The sequence below is a fragment of the Bos grunniens genome, chromosome 22, assembly GCF_055505025.1.
Source record: "Bos grunniens cultivar Pamir isolate PY7600 chromosome 22, Bosgru_T2T1.0, whole genome shotgun sequence".
Taxonomy (NCBI): Eukaryota; Metazoa; Chordata; class Mammalia; order Artiodactyla; family Bovidae; genus Bos; species Bos grunniens.
The window spans coordinates 10,451,528-10,474,880 of NC_141186.1; the positions used below are offsets into that span (position 1 = coordinate 10,451,528).

Here is a 23,353-nt window from a genome sequence, read left to right on the forward strand (position 1 = left end):
AAGAGATAAAAACAATCAACAAGGCACACTGCTCTTTTCAAAGACGAAAACCAAGTAAAGCAAATAGAGACTCCTTCTATGAATGGAGAAAAGGGATTAGAGAGGTGATGTGAGGCCAAAGGAGACAGGTAAGGAGAGACAGCACGGGAAGGAGGCAAGGAGAGGTGAGGAGTTAGGTGAAGCAGAGGCTGATGGGGGTCATCCTTCCCGAAACACTGCACAGGACTTGTGATCTGTGAGAGAGCACAGCTGACTGATCTTCCCCTTTTCATTTCTTTTAGTTTTTATCCGTTTATTTATTTTTATTTTTGGCTGCACTGGATCTTCGTTGCAGTACATGGGTTTCTCACTGCAGTGGCTTCTCTTGTTGCAGAGCACGATCTCTGGGGCTCGTGGGCTCAGCAGTCGTGGCTCATGAGCTCTGGAGCATGGGCTCAGTAGTTGCAGCCCTCGGGCTTAATTGCTCCACAGCATGTGGAATTCTCCCAGTCCAGGGATTGAACCGCTGTCCCCTGCATTGGCAGGTGGATTCTTACCCAAAGGACCACCAGGGGAGTCCCGCCCTGTTTACTCTACAAACCTAATGTCCTGTCTCTACATAATCAACTGAAGCTTTGTTTTCTTCAAGCCACAGGTCATCTTCAGATTCTAAATTCTAAGGAAAAACCACCAGCTGTTAACCCCCTAGAATGGCATTCCAGAGAACATATTAAAGCAAGTTTTTTTTTTTTCCTTTCAACTGAGAACCAAGGGTGACATTAATGATGACCAAGAAAAATCAAATCTCACTTGTGTAGTTTCTAGCTGATGGACATTTATTTAACAGGATCCAGCATCCTCACTGTCGAGAATTTCTAACTTGGAGCAGACATGCAGAGCTGGGTTTACAAGGCTTCACATGTGTGCCTCCCCTGACTGCCTGGCCTGAGAGCTGGAGAGGCTAAACATTTGCCACAGGAAGGCGGCAATACAAGTAGACGGGTGACGCAGTCTCATTCCCTGCCCACCTCTCTCTGCCTGTGGCCTTGACGCAGTTACTCCATCCTGGTGCCAGTGTTGCCCTTGACCTTGGACTTGACACCTGAGACTGCTCCTCCCTTGCTGACCTGCCCCCTACTAATCTAATCTTACCTCCAGGACATGACTAGCCTTTTTGATCACCTCCGTCCCAGAAATGGTGTTACCTATGCAAACCAAAGATGGTCAAGCCAACTTTTCACAGAGACATGAGAGAAGTAGGCAGACGGGTGTGTTTACCAGCCCCAAGGCTGGACGCCACATCCTTTGAGCCAGCAGGACTCAGGACCCAGTCTTAGACTAGGAGAATCCTCTCATACTTGGTTAGAAGGAAAATGCTTTCTCTGTGAAAACGATCCACTCTTGCCATCCTTAGATCTTAGCAGTGGGAGTTAGTGTTGGGGACTCATCTTCACTGGACACCCACTACATCTATTCCATCTAGGACACTCTGTCTTTACACTGAACTGTCTGCAATGACTCATTTCAGGAGAGCACTGAAGTTCCTTGTGGTACTCTGCATCTCATTGGAATTAAAGACTTGAGCAAGTCAATATGTACTATGAGAATAACTAACTCATTGCATGAGTCCATTCCATCAGTTAAGGAGGTTTTTCCAAGACAGTTCATTCTATTTACTGCCAGATACCTTCTTTCCAGAACTATTTTTTATTTTTTTTTAAGGCATGATCTGGTCTAATGTAGGTGCCTATTCCCACAGCAGCCAGCACAGCACACACCTGGCCCGTAGTGAGTACTTTAAAAAGACTAGTGAATGAGTGCGAAGAAAAGTCATCAGCCTTAAAGACCCAGCAACAGAAACAGAAGAACATGGAAGACTCCCTAATCGTTTGAAAGCTGCTCCCCTGGTATGTCAGGTCTCCACTCTGCCCAAAAGGAAGCTGGGCCCAGAAGCCCTATTTTCTCATCTGACAATTTTCTCTTCATTTCTCCTTTGTGTTGTGTATTTTAATGTGAAGTTACCCTGTGCACAAAGGGTCATAGCAGGGACTCCTTCCTTGTGAATTATATCCATAGCCAAATAAAATGATATCCAATTTCATTGAACACTTAAAAAAATTTATTGATGTTTAGTTGCTTTCCAATGCTGTGTTAGTTTCTGCTGTACAGCCAAGTGAATCAGTGATACGTGTATATATATCCCCTCTTTTTTGGACTTTCTTCCCATTTAAGTCACCACAGAGCACTCAGTAGAGTTCCCTATGCTATACAGTAGGTTCCCGTTAGTTTTCTATGTTATACATAGTAGGGTATATATGTCAACCCCAATCTCCCAGTTCATCCCACCTCTCCCCCTTGGTGTCCATACGTTTATTCTCTATGTCTCTGTCTCTGTTTCTGCTCTGCAGATAGGTTTGTCTGTACCACTTTTCTAGATTCCACATATATGCCTTAATACATGATACTTGTTTTTCTCTTTCTGATGTCACTGTATGACAGTCTCTAGGTCCATCCATATCTCTGCAAATGGCACAGTTTTGTTCCTTTTCATGGCTGAATAATAGTCCATTGTGTACCTGTACTACATCTTCTTTATCCATTCCTCTGCTGATGGACATTTAGGTTGCTTCCATGTCCTGGCTATTGTAAATAGTGATGCAGTGAACATTAGGCTGCATGTGTCTTGGAATTATGGTTTTCTCCAGGTGTGCCCAGGAGTGGAATTGCTGGGTCATGTGGGGTTCTATTTTTAGTTTTTTAAGGAACCTCCATATTGTTCTCTATGGTGACTGTATCAATGTACAGTCCCACCGACAGTGTGGGAGGGCTCCCTTTTCTCCACACCCTCTCCAGCATTTATCGTTTGTAGGTTTTTTGTTGATGGCCATTTTTACCAGTGTAAGGTGGTGCCTCACTGCAGTTTTGTCTTGCATTTCTCTAATAATTAGTGGTATTGAGCATCTTTTCATGTGCCTCTTGACATCTGCATGTCTTCTTTGTAGCAATGTCTGTTTAGATCTCCCACCCAGTTTTTGATGGGGTTGTTTGTTTTTTTATACTGAGCTGCATGTGTTGTTTCTATATTTTGGAGATTAATCCCTTGTCAGTTGCTTCATTTGCAAATATTTTCTCCCATTCCAAGGGTTGTCTTTTCATCTTGTTTATGGTTTCCTTTGCTGTGCAAAAGCTTTCAAGTTTAATTAGATCCCATTTATTTATTTTTGTTTTTATTCTCATTGCTCTAGAAGGTGGGTAAAAAAAAAAAATCTTGTTGTGATTTATGTCAGCAAGTGTTCTGAATACTTTTGTCATGAATTCCACTATTAATGCCTCCACCTAAGTTTTTTGTATTTGCCTGATACACCTTTATCAACCTCTAATTTCAAATCTTTTTTGTCATGCGTTCTGTGTGCTTCTTTTGAAAATAAACATAATTGGATTTTAGATTTATTAAAAAGTGAGAATATGGTATTTTTATTGCTCTATTGTTCCAAATAAGCCTACTGAGGTTTTAATCACAACTCCCATCCTCCAGCAATAGTATTTCAACTTCTTGTTTTTGTAAATAAGTACAACACTCTTACCAATCCAAAGTTTTATTGTTATTCCAATATTTTGCAATTCAGACATTTGATTGAGAATAAACCTTAAGATACATATACCTTTTTGTAACAAGATTTGTACGTCAATTTAGACATTTCCATGTTTAACTGATTCTAGTATTTACCACCAGCTCTATTCTTACATAATGTCTCCATTCTTCAGCTCTTATTTTTGTTTCTCAGTTGTTCAGTAATATTTTCCCAGAGGCTCTGAATACCAAAGGCATAAGGGAGGTCATTGCCATGGGCCCCCTTGCTTAGCTGATGAACCTCTCGCAGGTTGGGGCAGAATGGGGAGCAGAGTCCAACCCAGGAATTCTCATGGTCTCCACTTACTGTCCCTCAGGCTGTTCTGCAGCTCTGTCCGCTGTCCACTCTGCTCTCGCTGATGCTATCTGCACAGTCTCCTCTTTTACTTTAGTGCATGAAACCCAAAGATCTTAGAACTGCTGCTTTGTGATGGTAACTAAACCATCTGTACCATCAGCTTTGACCTTCACTTCTAATAAGGATTTTGATTATGAAAATTGTTTGCTCTCCTATATTTCCTAGGCATTCTTTCAGGGTTTTTAATTCCTTATTTTGACTCCTTTATCATAGTATCTCTTGTATTTTACTGTCAGCTAAAAGTTGAAGCTGTCTACAATTGTCTTCTGTTTAGTATAATATAATCCTTAATGAATGCTGTCACATAGACAAGGTGAATGGCAGATGTTACTGCACTTACTCCTGAGGGCAGGGCGCTTCTCTGTGATGTGCCATGTTTGCTGTGGCAGCCTTGGCGCTAAGCCTGGCACCCAGCCTGCAACAGGTGTTCAATGTGAATTTGTTGAATGAATGAATAGATAAATGGATGATTAGCCATTAATAACTATTATCATCAGAATTATGATTATTTTTATTGCACACAAAAATGTTCACCATTATAAAGATAGAACTATGGGTAATCTCAATAGCTATAGATCCATCAAACATTGAGCACCGACTGTGTACCATCCCAGTGCTGATGTCTGACACCTTCATAAGTTCAAGTGAGGAGACCGGGAGGTACCAGAGGAGAAGGGACTGGAATTACGTAGAAACTGGAAGAAGTGAGGAGGCGCCCTTGACTCTTCCAGCTGAAGACCTACTGGTCTCTTTCCGTGCAGATCCTGCAGTGTCCACTGGGCAGGGTGGGTTTAATAGGCCCCATGATGCCTGCCTTCCAGGGCCATCCCACCCTCTCACTCCCATCCAAGGGCATCAGACTGGGATGTCCTAAAGCCACATCACTGATGGGAGAACATCTGAATCCTGCTGGGGGGACCAGTTTGGGGAAGTCAGGACCTAAAGAAGCTGTTAGAGTTTGGTTCATCTCAGTGCTGTTGGCCATACTTCCACATCTGTGTCCAAAATTGTTTTTCTAAAGGTACACGTGCTGTGACATTAGAATGACATGGACACTGCCTCCCATGCTGTCCTCAAACATCTCATGACTGTTAAAAAAGGGACCATGTGGTGATGAATCTTTATATGCATAAAAATTCCCCAAGTTGCCAGACACTGCTGTTATCCACTCAGTGTAAGAAAGAAAATGCAGGACTTCATTCCTGTGAACTGTTCATTTTACTAGTAATTGACCAAAGTCTTAAATGATCACATTTGGGAGGAAAATGTGAAAAAAGAAAGGTAGCCAGAGAAAAGAGACTGCTCCTCCTAAGTCATCCATCATGATGTTTGCAAGTGTTTTGGTGATTTCTATAATCACGACATTGAGGTGATTTTCAGAGAAATGATAATTTTGTTGTGCCCCAAAGAAGAGATCCGCACTTCAGGAGCCCTTCAAGATCATACCTTAGTGGAGAGAAATGACAATACAGGAGAGTGTTTTCAGTACATAAATACCTGGCCTGATGGGGGAGGATGCTAATTCAAGGTGGTATTTTGTTATGTTTTTAGTTATGCCCTTCGGGTCCGGGTCGCCAGCTAGAGATTCTGAATATATATACTTCCATGTTCTCCTGAGACCTTCTGGGCTTCATTTATTTTCTCCTTGTCCCACCTGCCAAGAAATTAAAAAGCTGCCTAGGGAAGAAGGAGAGGAGAGAAATTAGTCAAGGTGGAGTTGAGACAGAAAGTAGACAGTGCATTCTGGATACACTTTAAGCATTTTCTAAACTTGTAGCTACAAAACGTTTTCCTGACTGTGATGTTGCTGATTTATGCTTTCCTGCTTGAAGTTAAGACAAAGCCATGACAGACAAATGTAGAAAGGACCCATGATTAATTCTGTGTTTGGAAGCTAGGGATCTCCGGGGACAGGCCATCTCCTGTTACAGACGTGGGGCAGAGACCTGTTGGAAGATGTGTGTAGGGCAGGGAATGCCCCACTGACCTACTTTAGAAAGGTCCCTTTGCTTGCACAGCTACAGGGATATCACATAAATGACGGAACCGGGCCAGCAATGAAAGAAAATAGGACAGCCCTTTGTGTGTGTCTGGGGCTCAAAGCATCCGGCAGGTGTGTATGTGTGTGTGTGTGTCTGTGTCTGTGGGAGACACCTATACACTAGCTTCCCTGGTGGTTCAGGAGGTAAAGAATCTGCCTGCCATGCCGGAGACCCAGGTTCGATCCCTGGGTGGAAAGATTCTCTAGAGAAGGGAATGGCAACCCACTCCAGTAATCTTACCTGGAGAATTCCATGGACAGAGGAGCCTGGCGGGCTACATTCCATGGGTCAAAAAGAGTCAGACACAACTGAATGACTAACACTTTCTTACACTTTTCTTATGCACTGTGATACAGACACTGGTTGCTGAACTGGAAAAAACAAAGCATAGATTATTCTATCATGTGCTAAGCTTACCTGGAAAGAAAACCCAGACGCTTATAGCTGCCCTGTACTCCTTGCCCCAACAGTGTGACAACAGGCAAGCACAGGAGTGTGCACGTATATACTTGTGTGCTTGTGTGCACACCACACACACACTTCACCTCCAGTCAGGGAAATGCGCGTTTCCATTAACATGGCAAGAACATGGTTTCAAGAGTTGACATCTGCTTCATTCTGATCCCTTACAATCTAATATCCAAGCACCAAAAGGCCATAAAGATAAGTGACAAGAATGACTGGCTATAACCAGAGACAGTAAATCAGCCGGACTTTGACCCAGAAGGACTCTATCCCTTTGGGTGAGATCACCCTGACAGCCCTCTTTGGGAAGGAGATTTCACGGAATGTTTTCTGAGCATGCATTTTCTCATTTTAAAAATAGAAATACCTCTCTGACAGATGTGGCATAGAGATTCAATGAGACAGTGCCCAAAACAGTGATGCCCAGTTAACAGTGAGATCCGGGGATCCCTGCTGTCCTGTCCTGCCATCCTGGAGGCATGTGTTGCTGCTGGCCAGCCTGCCTCCAAGACTCTGGTCTCTCACGTCAGCTACCAGAACTCTGGTGCCCAGATGCCATGTGGATGCGGAAACACCTACATCTTCCCACAGCATCGCCTGCCCCCATAAAACCTGCTGCTTTATTGCTGGCCTCTTCTGCTGGGGCTCATAGCACCCAGGACCTCAAGGCCATCTTTGATTCCTCCCAACCCCTCTCTCTAAAAACCCTACCCATGAGCAGAACGCTCTGTCAGTTCTCCTTCTGTGACTTTTCCACAGCCAGGTCCTTCCTCTGTTCCCGCTGCTCCTGCCCCAGTCCAGGCTTCAGCACACCTCACCTGAACTGTCTCAAGAACTTCCTAAACTATGTTCTCTTATCCATTTCTACCACTTCATCCCCTTTACACTGCTGCCAACCCTCTTCTGATGGAGAAGGCAATGGCACCCCACTCCAGTTCTCTTGTCTGGAAAATCCCATGGACGGAGGAGCCTGGTAGGCTGCAGTCCATGGGGTCGCTAAGACTTGGACACGACTGAGTGACTTCACTTTCACTTTTCACTTTCATGCATTGGAGAAGGAAATGGCAACCCACTCCAGTGTTCTTGCCTGGAGAATCCCAGGGACGGGGGAGCCTGGTGGGCTGGCGTCTGTGGGGTCCCACAGAGTCGGACACGACTGAAGCGACTTAGCAGCAACCCTCTTCTGAAAGCAAACTGCCTTCGAATTCCTGCTTTTCTTAGAAACGCTTGCCCTACCCAAAGAATTGCACTCAAGCTCCTTAGCTTGAAGCTTATTCTAAAACCTCCAGCAGCTGACAAGGCAAAGGGCTCTGTACCATCAGATTTGTAGAAGTGGAACTTTGTCCACTGCCCTGACGGTCATCATCATTGGCACTGGTGAACACCTGCAAGAGGATCATTGCAAGCAGATTCAAAACACAGAGCTTCAAGACAGATCCAGCAGAGAGGCACAATGGTGCAGAGAGGTCAGGATGGGTATTTGCATTCTGCTCTGCGTTTGGTACATCAAGTGACCTTGGACAATTAATTTACCTTCCCTCAATCCCAATGTCTTTTTAAAAATCTTTATTGAAATGCAGTTGATTTACAGTCTTATGTTAATTTCAGGTATACAGCAAAGTGATTTAGTCATGTACATAAGTATATATTCTCTTTTTACATTCTATTCTATTATAGATTATTATAAGATATTGAGTATAGTTCCTTGTGTTATACAGTAGATCCTTGTTGCTTATCTATTTTATATATAGTGGTGGGTGTGTATTTTAATCCCAAACTCCTAGTTTATCCCTGCTGTGGCTCCTCTTTGGTAACTATAAATTTGTTTTCTATGTTTTTGAGTCTATTTCTGTTTTGTAAGTAAGTTCATTTGTATCGGTTTTTGGATTTCACGTATAACCCATATAGTATGGTGTTTGTCTTTCTCCATCTAGCTTTCTTCACTCAGTATGACCATCTCTAGGTCTGTCCATGTTGCTGCAAATGGCACTATTTCATTCTTTATTATGGCCGAGTAATAGTCCATTGTCTGTATGTACCGCGTCTTCTTTATCCATTTATCTGCTGATGGACACTTAGGTTGCTTTCATGTCCTGGCTGTTGTAAATAGTGCTGCAGTGAATACTGGAGTGTATGTGTCTTTTTGAATTGTTTTTCTCTGGACATATGGCCAGGAGTAGGATCACTCAATCATATGGTAGCTCTATTTTTAGTTTTCAAAGGAACCTCCATTCTGTTCTCCACAGTGACTGTACCAATTTACATTTCCCTCACCAGTGTAGGAGGGTTCCTTTTTCTGCATGTCATCTCCAGCATTTATTATTTGTAGACTTTTTTATGATAGCCACTCTGGCCAGTATGAGATGATGCCTCATTGTGGTTTCTTTAATATTTATTTATTTATTTAGTCTTAGTTGTGGCGTACTGGGATCTTTTAGTTACAGCATGAGAACTCTTAAATGTAGCACTGGGGATCCAGTTCCCTGATGAAGGATCGAACCTGGGCCTGCTGCATTGAGAGTGCCGAGTCTTAACCATTGGACTGTGAAGGAAGTCCACTCATTGTAGTTTTGATTTGCATTTCTCAGCAGTGTTGAGGATCTTTTAATCCCAGCGTCTTACAAATGAGATTAAAAATAACAATACCTACTTCATGGAATTTACTGATAAATAAATTGATACAAGTGAATGTTCTTTGTGGAGTATAAAACTCAAAAATTATTCACTATGGTTAAATATATCTGTTTGTATGAACAGTTGAGCTTAATAGCAGGCACCTTGGGGATGGAGAGAAGGGGTATAGCAGAGATTAGCCAATCCATTCTTGGGAAAACTGAGGATAAATACAAATTCTTGAGCCCTAAGCTAAAAGAACAATTCTGAAGAAAGCCAACGAGACTGTGAAAATTGCAGACCTCAGAGAAGAGAAGAAGGAGAAGACAGCAGCAGAGATCATTTATATCGAGCTCAGGGGTGTTCCAGACGGTCATGAGAAAGTGATCATTCAGGAAGACGGGCCTCAAAACTTCAAGCTACACACATGTAACAGAAGGAAAGTTTGCTGGCCATGGTGTTAGGCCATGAACTGATGACCCGGAGGGCAAAGGCTACGGACTCGAAACAAAAAGCCCTGAACCAACCCAACTCCTGTTGCTATTTTTGAAGCTCAGTGCGGGTGAGGGCCGGGAGAAGTGGGAAGAGTTTTTCCACTAGCAGTCAGGAACCGAAATAGGAAAGATCAACAGAGGCATTTATAAACAATGAATGCCATTAATTTTTTTAAGCTAGGAAGGAGTTGGAAAAGATGTAATGTGTCAGGGAGTGGGGAATATAGTCTTCAGGGAAAGGTGGCCCAGGGGTCTTCATATTTTTAATGATCCTTCCTGCTTGCTTAACGGTATTTCAAGTCACTGGTGAATGACTATATTAGTGAATTTCCTGGAAAACTTGGAAACCATCTTGTTCAGTTGAACTCATGGTAGGGGAGAGAGAGCATGGGTTATTTTTAATCAAGGTCTCATGACTAGAATTCAACTGTGATGGGAAAAATTTCCTGCTTTTCCCCCCTTATCAGAAAACTTTCTAACTATTGAGTGATACCCAAAGTTTGGGGGCAGTGTAAGCTATATTGCCCTACTGCCAAAGCTCCAGCTCTTTCAAGTACACCACTCTAGGAGGACAGGTCCAAGTAGTTGTCAGCAGCTGCTTTGAGGAGGGCTTGAAGAGCCAGGGGTAGAGATGGAAGGGGTGATTTCCCAGGATTGACTTTCAGCCCTCTTCCTAGGTCAGGCAAGCATCAGGTAAAACAGTATCTGGCCTGGATTGTAGGGTCCGGAAGCTTGGAGAGTTCTAGGTCCCAGCAAACCAGGATGCAGTCACACTGGAATATTGGCATGAAAAGCAAGCCAGCCAGGTGAAGCCCAAGCAGTAAAGATCTGCAGGCAACTAGAAGCAGACAGTTACACAAACCCCCAGGGGCCAGGGGCCACAGAAGGAGCCTCACTCCTTCCATAACATGGTCGGTGGAGCCTCAGCATTTTCTCAGCCTGAGTGCTTCTCTGGCCCCAGTCTGAAAAGGCTGATCATTCCTCATGGGCAGTAATCTTCTTTGTGCCAAGCCTTCTCCTGGCCACAAGGGTTCTAGAGGCAGATACTCCTTATCAAGGGCCCCTTGTGAAAGGTACCTGGCAGCGATGAGAGCACAGAGGACAGTGTGGGTCCTGAGACAGTGGAAGCAGGGAGGATGTGTGTGCAGGAGGCTTTGAAAAATCCTTAGAAGGGCTTCAAGAAAATGAGACGCTGTTTAGCAACTGAACAAGAAAAGCAGAGGAGGCATGTGAGCAACCCTCGAGTGCTGTGATCCGGCCACATTTGCCAGGAGCCACAAATGATTTGGTAAAACTGAGGAGGAGATCAAGGTGGGGCCTGTTGAAAATGAAGCAAAGAGAGTCGGCAGGGGTCCCGTCACGGAGGGGATCCTAAGGAATTCTGTTTCATTTCTTGTGTTAGTGTTTATTCAAAGGCAAATGGCCCGTGAATAATGCTAGCTGCATTATACTACCGGCTTTTATTACCCAGCAGAGGTTTGGTTACCACCTTTACTTTAAAAATACTAACTGTCATCTTTACTACTGTTTGCGTAGTCCCTAGCCCTTAAATGCCTCTGGTCTGCCCAGGCACTGAAAACTCGCCCATGGATTTTGCTCTCACGTCTCTTGCTCTCACGTCTCTGGCTCAGAGGCCATTCTGTGATCCAGGCTTCTGGTCCTCAGAGACTGCAGATTTGATGCCGGCAGTCTCCTGCTTGCTTGCGTTCTCCTCTCCTATGCCTGGCCTGTCCTGCCCGAGGCTGAGGGGAGTCCAGCAGCTAAACCAATATGAACAGGGGCCTGGAACATCTCTGAACTATCTCATCTATATTTACCTTTGAATCTTTTGTATATATTGTATGTAATCCAAGAAATATTTATGTATTTATAGATACTTTTAGATATATAATTCTAAGGGTTTTTTTTCCCGTAAATCACAGTATCTTTCTGTTTTTAATATTTATTTATTTTTCTTTATTTTGGCTGCATCAGGTCTTTTGTTACGGTGCACACTCTCTAATTATGGCACTCGGGCTCAGTAGCTGCAGCAAACAGGCTGAGTTGCTCTGCAGCAATCTTAGTTTCCTGACCAGGGATCAGACCCACATCCCCTGCATTGCAAGATAAAGTCTTAACCACTGGACCACTAGGGAAGTCCCATAAAGTATCTTTCCTAATGTCTAATTTATTAATTTTTTCAAATAAATTGTAGAAGTGATTCTATGGTTCTACAGTCTGGAAGCAAACTATCAGTAACAATTATAACTATTGTTCACTGCTAAATTAAGTACTGACTATGATTACATTTATTTTCTTATACCTTTCTTTTCTTACTCATTCTCCATATTATTTCTCTAGGTAAATGACCTCAAGTGCAACCACAGTTTTATCTTTAACTCTGATACTATTAATATATGAAATTCAACCAAGGGTTAAGCAGTACCTCAGTGGCAAAATCTTATCAAAATGAGCCTGGCCAATTGTTTCTTAGATGTCTGTAATCGATATTTCTTTTAAAAAGCCTGTCATCCACTGTAGTTATTTCAGTCATTTGCATTCAGAAAACCCCTTCAGTATTTTCTCCCAACATCTCTGTATAAACATCTTCATTCACTGGAGCTTCAGTACTTGGTTTTCTATGGACAGCTCACTTATCCATAATGGCAAATGATACTAGGCTCATAAAATAGCTCGGTGCCCAACAATTAATCAGTGTTGTACTTGTTTGCATCGATCCATTCCAAAATCCATCTAAATATCATAGCTCACATTCTTAACAATTTTCAACTGTAACTCATAGAGCTATCTTAGATTTATCCTAGAAGTTCATATCCCAGGAAAGAACTGATGTGCTGGCCCCATATCCTCCCTATGTCTCCATGTTCCAAGGACCACTTCATTCCAAGGGGCTGACCTGACCCAGTTTCCAGCATCTTCAACTTTTGCTTTTTGTTACAGTAGTATAGGAGACTAGTTTAAAGATAGTACTGAAAATACTACAGTGGAGACTGTATCATCTTGCTTCTGAAAGGCAACCACTTTCATCTTCTTTAATAGTTGCTTCTGGCCTTTATGTCAATATCTCTAAATCCTGTGCTTCCAGTACTATTGATACTTATTGACAAATCAAATGTGTCTTGGCTTCCAGCTGTACAGAGGATGCAGCTCTCACCCTCCAACATCCTTGCCTATTCCTGTCTTTCTCGCTCTCTCCTCCTCATAAGGGTAATATCACAATCTTTGCTGCTCCCTTGTTCTCTCACCTTTCCAAGTAGTTATATCACAATTTGGTGTTAACTGGTCATTTTATGCATTTTTATGATGGCTACTAACTTCTTTTTTTAAGTTTTTTAAAAACTATTTATTTATTTTGGCTGTACTGTCTTCATTGCTGCAAGGGCTTTTCTCTATTTGGGGTGAGCAGAGGCTACTCTCTAGTTTCAGTGCTCAGGCTTCTCACTGTGGTGACTTGTCTGGTTGCGGAGTACAGGCTTCAGAGTGCACAGGCTCAGTAGTTGTGGCTCATGGATTTAGGTGCCCAGGGAACGTGGGATCTTCCCGGACTGGGGATCGAACCCATGTTCCTGCATTGGCAGGAGGATTCTTAACCACAGGGAAGTCCCTGTTGCTGACATCTGATTCAAGTATTGTACTATTACATTTCTTTCCTTGCACAGGTTTTATGTTGCCCCAAATTGAAAATTGCCTTTATCATTTCCTTGACTTTTCATACACCTGTAATTGTTTTTTTATATGCCCCCATATACCTATCAAATGCCATATCTATTAAGATACCCAAATCTTTAAAAGCTCCATGAACATTGAAGTTTCATTTTCCCCCTAGCCTCATTTCATCTGTGGCCCCTGTTTAGGGCTATTAAAGTGTGGGCCTGTGTGCACATCATTTATCTCTCCTCTATGTGGTTCTTGTGTTGCACACTGAATCTGATATTTTCCTCTTCCTTGATTTATTTCTTCATCTTTTTAAAGCATATTCTTCACTAGTATTCTAAGAGTGTGTGTGTGAAAGGTAAACAGTTTTAATTCCTTGAAAATCTGAATATGTGTTTATGCTACCTTCATACTTGTTGGTAATTTGACTGGGTATAAAATTCTAGGTTGGAAATTATTTTCTCTCAGATATTTGAAATTCCACAGTATTTAAAGCTCCACGATCTTCTAGTTTCCAAGTTGCTATTGAGAAATCCAATCTTCATCTCTTCTGCTAAACTTCTTACAATACCTCTAGTTGCTGTCTTCCAAATGTATGTTGAACTTTCTTATACCCTTGCAACTCGTTCTGATAATCCTATTATTTGGGGTCTATACCATCTTTTTTTCCTTGCTAATTTTAATGGAGTTTTGGTATGAGTAAGTAGAAAACTCCTGTGACTTTTCCACCATGCTTACTCAAAATCCACTTATACTTTTATGTTTTCAAGTATGTAAACCCATGTTATCTCCTTTGCATATGTTATGATGCTGTTACTATTAGCAACCCTGATAGTAGCTAGTACTGTTTCCATTTGAGGATAAGACAGCTGGGGCTCCAAGAATGTTAGTTTAAAGAGCCTGCGTGAGAGATTAAAATTTAAAACCATACTTTTCCCACCCTACTGAGGCATAAGGGTCATGTTCAGTGATGCCTTTGTGATGGAGGTTGGTGGTAATAAAACAAGTTAGATCATAGCTTCTCCATATCTTGCTACAGTAAACTAAAGCCACTGCTGAGAGGTAAATTATTCCTTTGAACTATTCTCTAAGTCACAGAATACAAGCTTCCCTCCTCAATTACTCTTGTTATTACACGGTAGAAATTGGAACACCTAAAACCGAATAATTGCTAGTGGTTTGACTCAATACAGTGGAGTGTGTCAGAAAAAACAAGGAAAACTGAAATTACAGTGTTCCAGTCTGAAGGAAAATATACCTTAATATATAATGGCTCTATTTCAGAGTCCAGCACACAATGAAATAACTTTCCTCTTTGAAGCTCTTAGTTACATTCTCAGATAAGGCACAAATAGCATTCTTCAATTTGAAAACAAAAATTAAGTTACTGCTTTCAAAGTCCAGTCTTTTGAAGGCATTGCAGTCTTTCAACTAAGTGCTTATTGTCAAAGTGAAAAAGAGACTGTCCAACTAGTATTTATGAACAAACATACATATCCAGCAATTTGTGGTGTGTTTATATGTCACTTCAACTTTCTGTGTTTGTAATAGCAGACGCTCTTTTGTTCAATGTGCCTTCAAGATGGGATTTTCAGGTAATACCTCCTGAAGAGTTTCTAGGACTTTGTCCTGTCAAGGGTTTTCTTGTTGCTTTTCTTAGCTGAATGTCAGGTTCTCATATTTCCTTATTTTGTCATTTCATTACCCCCAAGTGCACTAGTGGTGAAGAGCCTGCCTGCCAATGCAGGAGACATAAGAGATGTGGGTTCCGTCCCTCGGTCAGGAAGATCCCTTGGAGAAGAGCATGGCAACCCATGCCAGTATTCTTGCCTGGGAAATCCATGGACAGAGCAGCCTGGTGGGTTATAGTCCGTGGGGTCACAAAGAGTCAGACACGACTGAAGCGACTTACCACATCCCCAAGTGCATCCTCTTGTCAGTGAAACAATCAAATAAAAGGAGGAAATGTTTGGATCCTGTCCAGAAAGAGTGAAACTAGGCAGGACTTCCTCGGACCTAACGCAAGTCAGTCTACCCCTTGGACCCTCAGGCTCCTCACCTGTGAAACAGATGCTCTCCAAATCCTCTTTCAGCTCTTAAATGCTTTTCTACACCACCAGTGAAACCACTTCAATTAATTATGTGAATCAGTCACTACTGATTTCAGCACGTGTGTGACTGACGATAAAATAGTTTGTTCGTTAATTTCTTTAATGTATGTTTATGGGGCACCACACCCACAGTTGGTATACAGAGGCCAATGGACAGACTCGGTCCTTAGCCTCACTGAGTTCGTAGTTCAGATGGGAAAAAAAAAAATCTCAAATAAGTAATAATTGTGATAAATACTGTGAAAGATAACAACAGAGTGCCATGCAAAGACTAATAGGAAAAAATATAATTTAGACAGGGAAAGGGGAGTGTGCTAAGGCCTTCATTGAAGAAATGACAAGCCACCCTAAGAATGAGGAGCAGTAACACGAGTGAGGAGGGACAGGCACAGCATTCCACACACACAGGGCAGCATGTGTAAAGACTCCTGGAGAATCAAGAGCTTGTGCATTTAAGGAACCTGAAGAAGGCCGTGTAGCTGTACCCTGGTGAAGGTTCCCACCAAATCATACAAAGTCTTGCCACCACGGTAAGCATTTTGTATAACATCAGAAAGGCAGGGAGAACCTCCTGAGAGACAGTTAAGCAGGAGGAGCGGATTTGAGTACGTTTGTCTGGCCTTTCTACACACCAGGGAGGAACATAAATACAGGTAAATACAATTCGGTCAGGAATTAGTCCAGACAAGGAACGGTGGTGGTTTGGATGAGGAGAAGGAGATGGAGTGGGTCTTACGTATCTCGAGCTCTTCTCACTTTGGGCTGTAGCCTGCCAGGCTTCTCTGTGCATGGGATTCTCCAGCCAAGAATACTGGAATGGGTTGCCATGCCCTCCTCCAGGGCATCTTCCTGACTCAGAGATCAAACCCAGGTCTCCTGATTGCAGGCAGATTCTTCACCATCTGAGCCACCAGACCTGCCTGCCAACTACGATATGCAGAGGGAGACCTGTGGCCTCAGGTGTCACAGTATATGGACATACTAATTCCTGTTGAGGGAGGCCCTTTGCCTTTCTAGCTGGTCTTCTCAGGCAGCATTCAGTGTGATCCACAGCAGGTATTCACACACCCCTTTGCTGACGAGTTTTTAGGATGCAGGTCTCGCCTCTATGCCTGTGTCTCCCAGACAGGCTGCCAGGACCACTGGTCACCCGTATCTCTCACCTTTACACTCTCCCAAGGGTGTGGCCACAGCCCTACATCCAAATCTCCTCCAAACCCCTCTCAGTAGGAGGAGACTGAGAAGAAAACACCACATTCTTCTCATTATGTAGAGAAGGATCGTTTTAGGGATGAAACTCTTAATGCCCAAACAGCTCTGCAAAGGAGTGCTCCCTCCAGTCTCCCACCTCCCTTCCTCTTTCCTAATAGGATTGAATTGCTCGGTCATCTAACTGTGAAATGCATTTCAGCACCAAAGTTTTAAGGCCCATCTGGAAGCCAAGCACCTATTTCCCTTTAATAAATCAGAGCCGATAGCACCTGTTGTGCCATCTGTACCCTTTCTCCTGGACTCAGTGGAGACACAACACAGCCCATTTTAACATCCTCTCCTTGTCTCCTAGCCACTTTCTAAAACAATAAAGCTCCACCCCCCTCTTCTGAAGCTGCCACATCCAGCGCCGTGGTCTGTCCTCCCCGTGCCGTTCCAGCACTGCTGCCATGGGTACATGGTACGTGGGTACAGCGACACCGTCCCCTGGGTGCCTCTCTCCTGTCCTCCCCTCCTCTGCCTTCTTCTCAGCGTGCTATGGCACCCTGTCCCAGGACACTAAGTGACTCGCTGCAGAGGTGGTTTAATTGCCACCCACTGCCCTTCCTCCTCCCCCAGGCCAAGGCTGGTGTGTGATCGAGCCCTCTCTCCCCCACCTCAGAGCCTCATCAGCCCTGATTTCACACAGACCACACTGTTCCCCCTGCATTGGGCATTTTCCAGAGAGTTTGGCCAAGAGTTCAGACTCTGTGATAGGAATTCAGGTAAATGGACAGAATGTCTGGACTTGGGCTACTTAGTGAGGTACGTAAAAGAGCAGAAATGTGACCCATAGGAAGAGCCGAGAAAGTGGGATTTGCGAGTTTGAATTGAATGAGTGATGAAAGCAGAGAAGATTGAGGTTTCCTGGAGAAATGAACAGGAAAGGAGTGGAGGGAAACCAGAGCTGATACTTTGCATAGAAAATAGGGAAGAAGGTAAAAGAATTTACCATAATATTTTGTCCATTTTGAAAGCTTTGCACAAGTCACAGGAAAGAATTCATACAAGTAGCTGGGAAAGTACATTGTGTCCTAACCAAAGCTCGCCATGTATCCAACAGGAACAAATGCTAAGCACGGACTGCGCTGCAAGGCCTGTAAGATGAGCACCCACCACAAGTGCATGGATGGCCTGGCCCCCCAGCGGTGCATGGGCAAGCTGGTAAGGGCTCGCGCCCAGAGTGTACCCCGGAACCCCTGCTCAGGGCACTTGCCTGCCTGGTGAAATCACAGAATCACTCCATTCAAACTTCTTCCTGGCAGCACCCTGGGAACTGGACCCCAGAAAGCACCCCCCAACCCCACCCCAGATCTCTGGCAGGTCAGCCTGGCTTCCTAGTAGGACTGAGTAAGGAGGAGCTTTATCAACTGAAGAGGTGCAAGTTCTGTGTGTAGAAAAAAACTCAGGGTCTTTAGTAAAGTGGACAACTTGTCTTGGGTCAGGACTTTGTCAGTGTTAGCACTCAAGTCCCATATCCCGAGACTGTCCAGGTTTTGAAAGTAAAAGTCAGGCATCCCAGGAACCTCCTCAGTCCCAGTTTAATGGGCTGACAGCTCAGAGGATATCAAGAACGAGATGGAGATTAACCACCCCACAGAAGTGGAGTGGTAAAAATCTACACCACTATCATGGATCGTGACGGCCAAACCCAGAGAGGGAGCCTCGGCCTGGCCCATGCTGGCTGCATGTCCCATCTCAGGAGTGGGCTTCCGTACTGGTGCTACAATGATAGACAGCCACCCGGAACACTTTTGAAAATATTTGAAACTAGGATGGCCAAAGAATTCTGTTACTAGAAGGGACCACGAATGTCTGCCCTAGAGATACTTAGGTCATGATAGCTGATTCAGAAAAACTTAAGATCTGTCACACGGAAGAATTCTGTTGTCCTCTATGGCTCCAGGGAAAGCACCTCGGATCAGTAGCTTCCACATCTTAACAATCAGAGATAATGTCACTAAGGTCCTCCGTCCCGGAGTAGTGAGAGTTCCTGCCACCCACGTCCCCAGCAGTGTTCACCGGAGGAACGCTTGCCAGGAATGTTGGAGAGGATTCTGGGATTCTTGTAGGGGCAGGGCCCTGAAGTTCCCTTTTGACCCTGGGGTACAGAAAGGCAGGAATCTTAGAGTTCCTCTCTGTACTCCTGACTGGCAGTATCCTCTTCTCCAAAACCCCTGCCTCACTTGCTCCCCCAGCCTCCTCCTCCTCCTCCCACGGTGATTCCCGCAAGCCAGGGCAGAGACCATGGTCTCAGGAAAACAGAACGGGATCTGGAACACAGAGCTCATCAGACATACAAGGGACTTGAGGTCTCCCTGTGAGGTCCGCTTGCCCATGCCCAGGCCTTTGAATGAGTGTAATAAACCATGTGGTGAGATAATGCATGAGGGTCTATTTGTATCCTAGGGGCTAATGAGCCCAGTGGAAAGGAGGCAGCAGCAGGCAGGGGGCAGAGGAGAGGCAGGACCAGAGGGCGGGGCTGGGGGCCTGCTTTCTGGAGGGAGTGGAGCTTGCTTATTGACAACTGTACCTCCCCGCCCCCACCAGGGAAAAATTACAGGCCATGTCAGCGTCTTAAAGGGCGACAGGGAGGTGTCCCTAGAGAAACCAACTGGTTTCATTTTTAGAGTTCTCGAGTGGTTGTCTCCATCTCAGCAGTGTCATTGAACCCTTTTCTTGCCCATTCTCTCTCTCCAGCCAAAGGGGTTTCGGCGTTACTACAGCTCCCCCCTGCTCATTCATGAACAGTTTGGATGCATTAAAGAAGTTATGCCGATTGGTGAGTTGAGACCTGGTTGGGTTGAGTGGGGGTGAGCAGCAACATCCAAGCTGGCGGCTGCTCTCCTCCCGGGTCCCAGGGCCACAGCAGCAGTTTAGGGGTGGCAGGGGCAGGGCGGAGTGCATTTATTTGGTGGCTAACTGGGTTATGGTCGTTTGTTTTGCTGGAGGGGAAGCTGAAGGTGGACCAAATTCCCCTGAAGTTTTTTTCCTTCCCATGATGAAACTTGAGAGACACCCAGGTCCCAAAGGCTGCTAACTTGCTGTGCCAGCTCTCAGCACCATGGCAGAGTGGAAGCAGCGTGAAGCATGGCTTCCCCTAGACGTGGGTCAGAGCCCAGCTCCCGCACTGGCCAGCTGTGTATCTGAGCAAGTAACTCAACCTGCTGGACCCTACACACTGAGAACAGCCGTGGCTGCTTTTCATAGCTCTTTGTATACAAAAATAAACAGAGACACATTATAAGACCAATGCTTGGAAGGAACTCAGTGAATATCAGTTATTCTTTAATGAGGACAAATAATGTCTTACGGATATTTCTAGCTTGAATGTATTCTTCAGCAGTATCTTTCGGTTTACTTCTATGTTTTCTTTCTTTCTGAAAACCTCTACATTTATGTTTGCCTTTTGGTAGAGGCAAGGGGAACAAGTTTTGACCTAGAAATTTACAAACTAGAAAGCTTTTAATTAGACATTCAGGAAGCCTAGTAATGTGACATTCTTTCCAAACGCTTGCCTCCTCCTGCCAGCTTTGTGTCACGAGATTTTGTACCTTGGCAAGGAGAGCCTTTCACTAGATGAAATAAAGCCGGTCTCTGGGAAGAACCTTGGCATTGGAGCCCTGGGGATGGATAACAAAGAGGAGAGCCAGCTAGTCAGGGAACGTTCGGGAGCAGAGACAGCTGAGTGCGGTGGAGCACATCATGTCATGGGAGGGAGGTGCACACCCCCAAGGATACTTGACCACGGAAGCCTCACTTCCCCAGGGGTCTCCCAGGGGTGAGCGGGTCCGTTGTGCAGAACTTACCTACTTCTGGCGTCGTTAACCCAGGGGGTGTGGTCGGTGGTTGGCTGTGTCCTCAACCGTGACTTAAGGAGACCCTGTCTCAGATGAGCTCTCTCTTCTGTCGCAGCCTGCGGCAATAAGGTGGACCCTGTGTATGAGACCCTCCGCTTCGGCACCTCGCTGGCCCAGAGGACAAAGAAGAGCAGCTCAGGCAGCGGCTCCGACTCGCCTCACAGAACCTCGGTGATTGCCTCCTCCCCACTCAGGGAACCCGCCATGGTCCCAGGCAGGGCAGACCTGGAGCACCTCAGGGCGCATCAGGAGGGGAGTCCGCAGGAGTCACGCAGCCTCCGAAGGGGGCTCCAAGTGCCTTAGGGCACTGAAGGGTAACTTCTGTGGCAGGTCCCCAGAGATCCTCAGAGACCACACTCTTGGCCTCACAATCCTGACTCTCCCCCGTGTACCTCTCCCTCCATTAGACAGCATATCTGCCAACACATAGAAAGGTTCAACCCACACAAGGGGCAGAAGCTGGAATGTCCCAGCTGTGTCCAGTTCTCCTTCCAGTGACATCCCAGTTCAAGAATAAGCCCTTTCTCACATGTTCTGTCCTTTCTCTTTAAGGCGAGATCCACCCTTTGATTTCTTTCGCACAAACACTGCCCTCCCCGGAGGCATGAGGTGTTTCCCTCCACGGGACACATCACCATTCCCCCAGCACCTCTCCCACGCTGAGTAGTATAGTAGTGAAGTCACTCTGTCGTGTCCGACTCTTTGTGATCCCATAGACTGTAGTCTGCCAGTCTGCTCTGTCCATGGAATTCTCCAGGCAAGAATCCTGGAGTGAGTTGCCATGCCCTTCTCCAGGGAATCTTCCCCACCCAGGGACTGAATTGCAGGCAGATTCTTTACTACCATCTGAGCCACCAGGGAAGCTCCTTCGTTTGAGCTGACCTAAAAATGAATGTTCTGTGCATCTCTGTGACCTAGTATCATCATCCTCTCTGGCTGTCCTAACCAGAATTTCTGTGAATCCCCCAAGATGCCACCCAGCTCCGTAGCAGAGAGGAGGCGCCTCAGAGATCGGTCTGACCTGCCCACATCAGCAGCAATGTCCACTCCTGCAGTTCTGAGCTCTGCTAGAACTGGCTCCACTGACTAGTTGGTTAGCTAGTTTTAGCACAGAGACATGGCAGGGAACACTCGGCAGGAGGCAGTGAACATCATCTCTGCATTTGTGACTGGTTTGGAGCAGAAGGAACATCACAGGCACACTTGAGGGATGTCCAGTCTGCTTTCGTGTCTGTGTCTCGACCCTACAGACTGGTTTTAGGGGCAAAAAAGCATAGTTTGCTGTATGTCAATAACTTGTTGGTTCATCATAGTCCACTTATATTTCCTGGCACTGGTTTCACCAGTAAGTATTTCCTGGAATTTTGTTCTGGTGAAGGCATCGTTCTGAGAGCTGCAGGGAGACAAAGACAAATCAAATTGTGCTTAAATATCTGTCACTTCACTCTTTCCCTGGAGCCCAACTTGCCTTGGTGGAAGCAAACAGAAACAATTGATCGCTGCTTTAAAATGACTTTGCTTCCTTCCTGCAGGGTCAGTAGTAATGAACTTCAGCCTCTTGCCATTCTGGCAGTGCTGTTATGTCCTGAAGCGAACATATTCCCACGTAGCAAAGGTTTCTTTTCTTCCAGGGCTATAGAGGCATTTGCTTTACATTGTCGGGAAGTGGCTGCCTGGCTGTTTCTAAATTATTAGGTTTCCTCTCTTGTGCTTTCCAACGCTGTAGAATATAAAAAGCTTGATGGCTTTGGGAAAGCCAGCAGAAACCAAATTCAAAAACTTTCTAGGAGTTGGTTAGCTCATTTAGGAATGACCTTCAGTTTTGTGAGATTAAATTAACATCATAATAGCAACTTTTGTTCAGAAACAGTGAGCTTCAGAGGAAAAGGGTCCAAGTGACTTAGAGACCCTGTGACATTTATTTTTTTCTTCTTTCTGATGTGTCATGAAAGGAAGAATGGCTGAAACAAATCTTAAAGCTAAACTGTAACAAGAAATCGGTCTCAGAAAGACAGTATTATAGGACTTTAGAGCTGAGGAGAAGAGCTAGGATGGCCCACTCGTTCCTCTCTAATAAGATGTAAATGGTTTTAAAAGTATGTGACTCTCCTCTAAGGCCCCCTGAATTCCTCTTTTAGAGAGGTGAGGGGCTTTTTTGGTGGTTAGGACTCTGTGCTTCTACTGCAGAGGGCGCAGGTTTGATCCTTGGTTGGGGAACTAAGATCACACATGCCGTGTATTATGGCCAAAAAATAATAAGAAAATAAGCAAAAATAAGCATCTCCCAGTGCTTAGATGAATCTAGAGGATGGTATACTTAGTGAAATAAGTCAGAGAGCGACCAGTACTGTATGATATCACTTAGATGTGCAATCTAAAAAATAATACAAGTGAATGTACACGCAAAACAGAATCAGACTCACAGATGTAAAAGCAAATTTATAGTTCCCAAAGGGGAGAGGGACAAATTAGGCCAATGGGGTCGCCAGATACAAGCAATTATAAAGTAGATAAGCAGTTAGGATGTACTGTATAGCACAGGGAATTATAACCATTGTCTTGAAATAACCTTTAATGGAGTATAATCTGCAAAAAAATGCTGAAGTTTTATGTTATACACCTGAAACTAACATAATATTGTAGATCAACTCTATTTTAAAAAAAGAGCATGGACTCTGGAGACAATGCCAGAGGCCTAAGCCCTGCTCTACCACTTAGGTACTCTGAGCCCTCAAGTTGAGTTCTCTCTGGGCTTCAGGTCCCTACCTGAAAAATAGGTCTATCATAGAATTATTGTGAAGCATAAATGAGACGATTCATATAAAGTACTTAAAAACAGCATGCGATAGATGATTGGTTATAATTAGCTATTTAGAGTGCTGCTTTATTATTGTT

General features: G+C 44.5%; 1 protein-coding gene across 5 annotated transcripts in view; it reads left to right on the forward strand.

Moving 5' to 3' along the window:
* STAC (SH3 and cysteine rich domain) overlaps positions 1-23,353 on the forward strand; it is a 114,438-nt gene that overhangs the window by 50,327 nt on the left and 40,758 nt on the right. For 4 of the 5 annotated variants that reach the window (XM_086365791.1, XM_086365792.1, XM_086365793.1 and 1 more), the window contains exons 3-5: positions 17,662-17,762; positions 19,299-19,380; positions 20,514-20,629. In XM_086365791.1, coding sequence (XP_086221917.1) covers positions 17,662-17,762; positions 19,299-19,380; positions 20,514-20,629 — 299 coding nt within the window. Of the gene's footprint in view, positions 1-16,911; positions 17,020-17,661; positions 17,763-19,298; positions 19,381-20,513; positions 20,630-23,353 lie in introns of those variants that run through there. The other variant, XM_086365795.1, reaches the window with a different exon arrangement.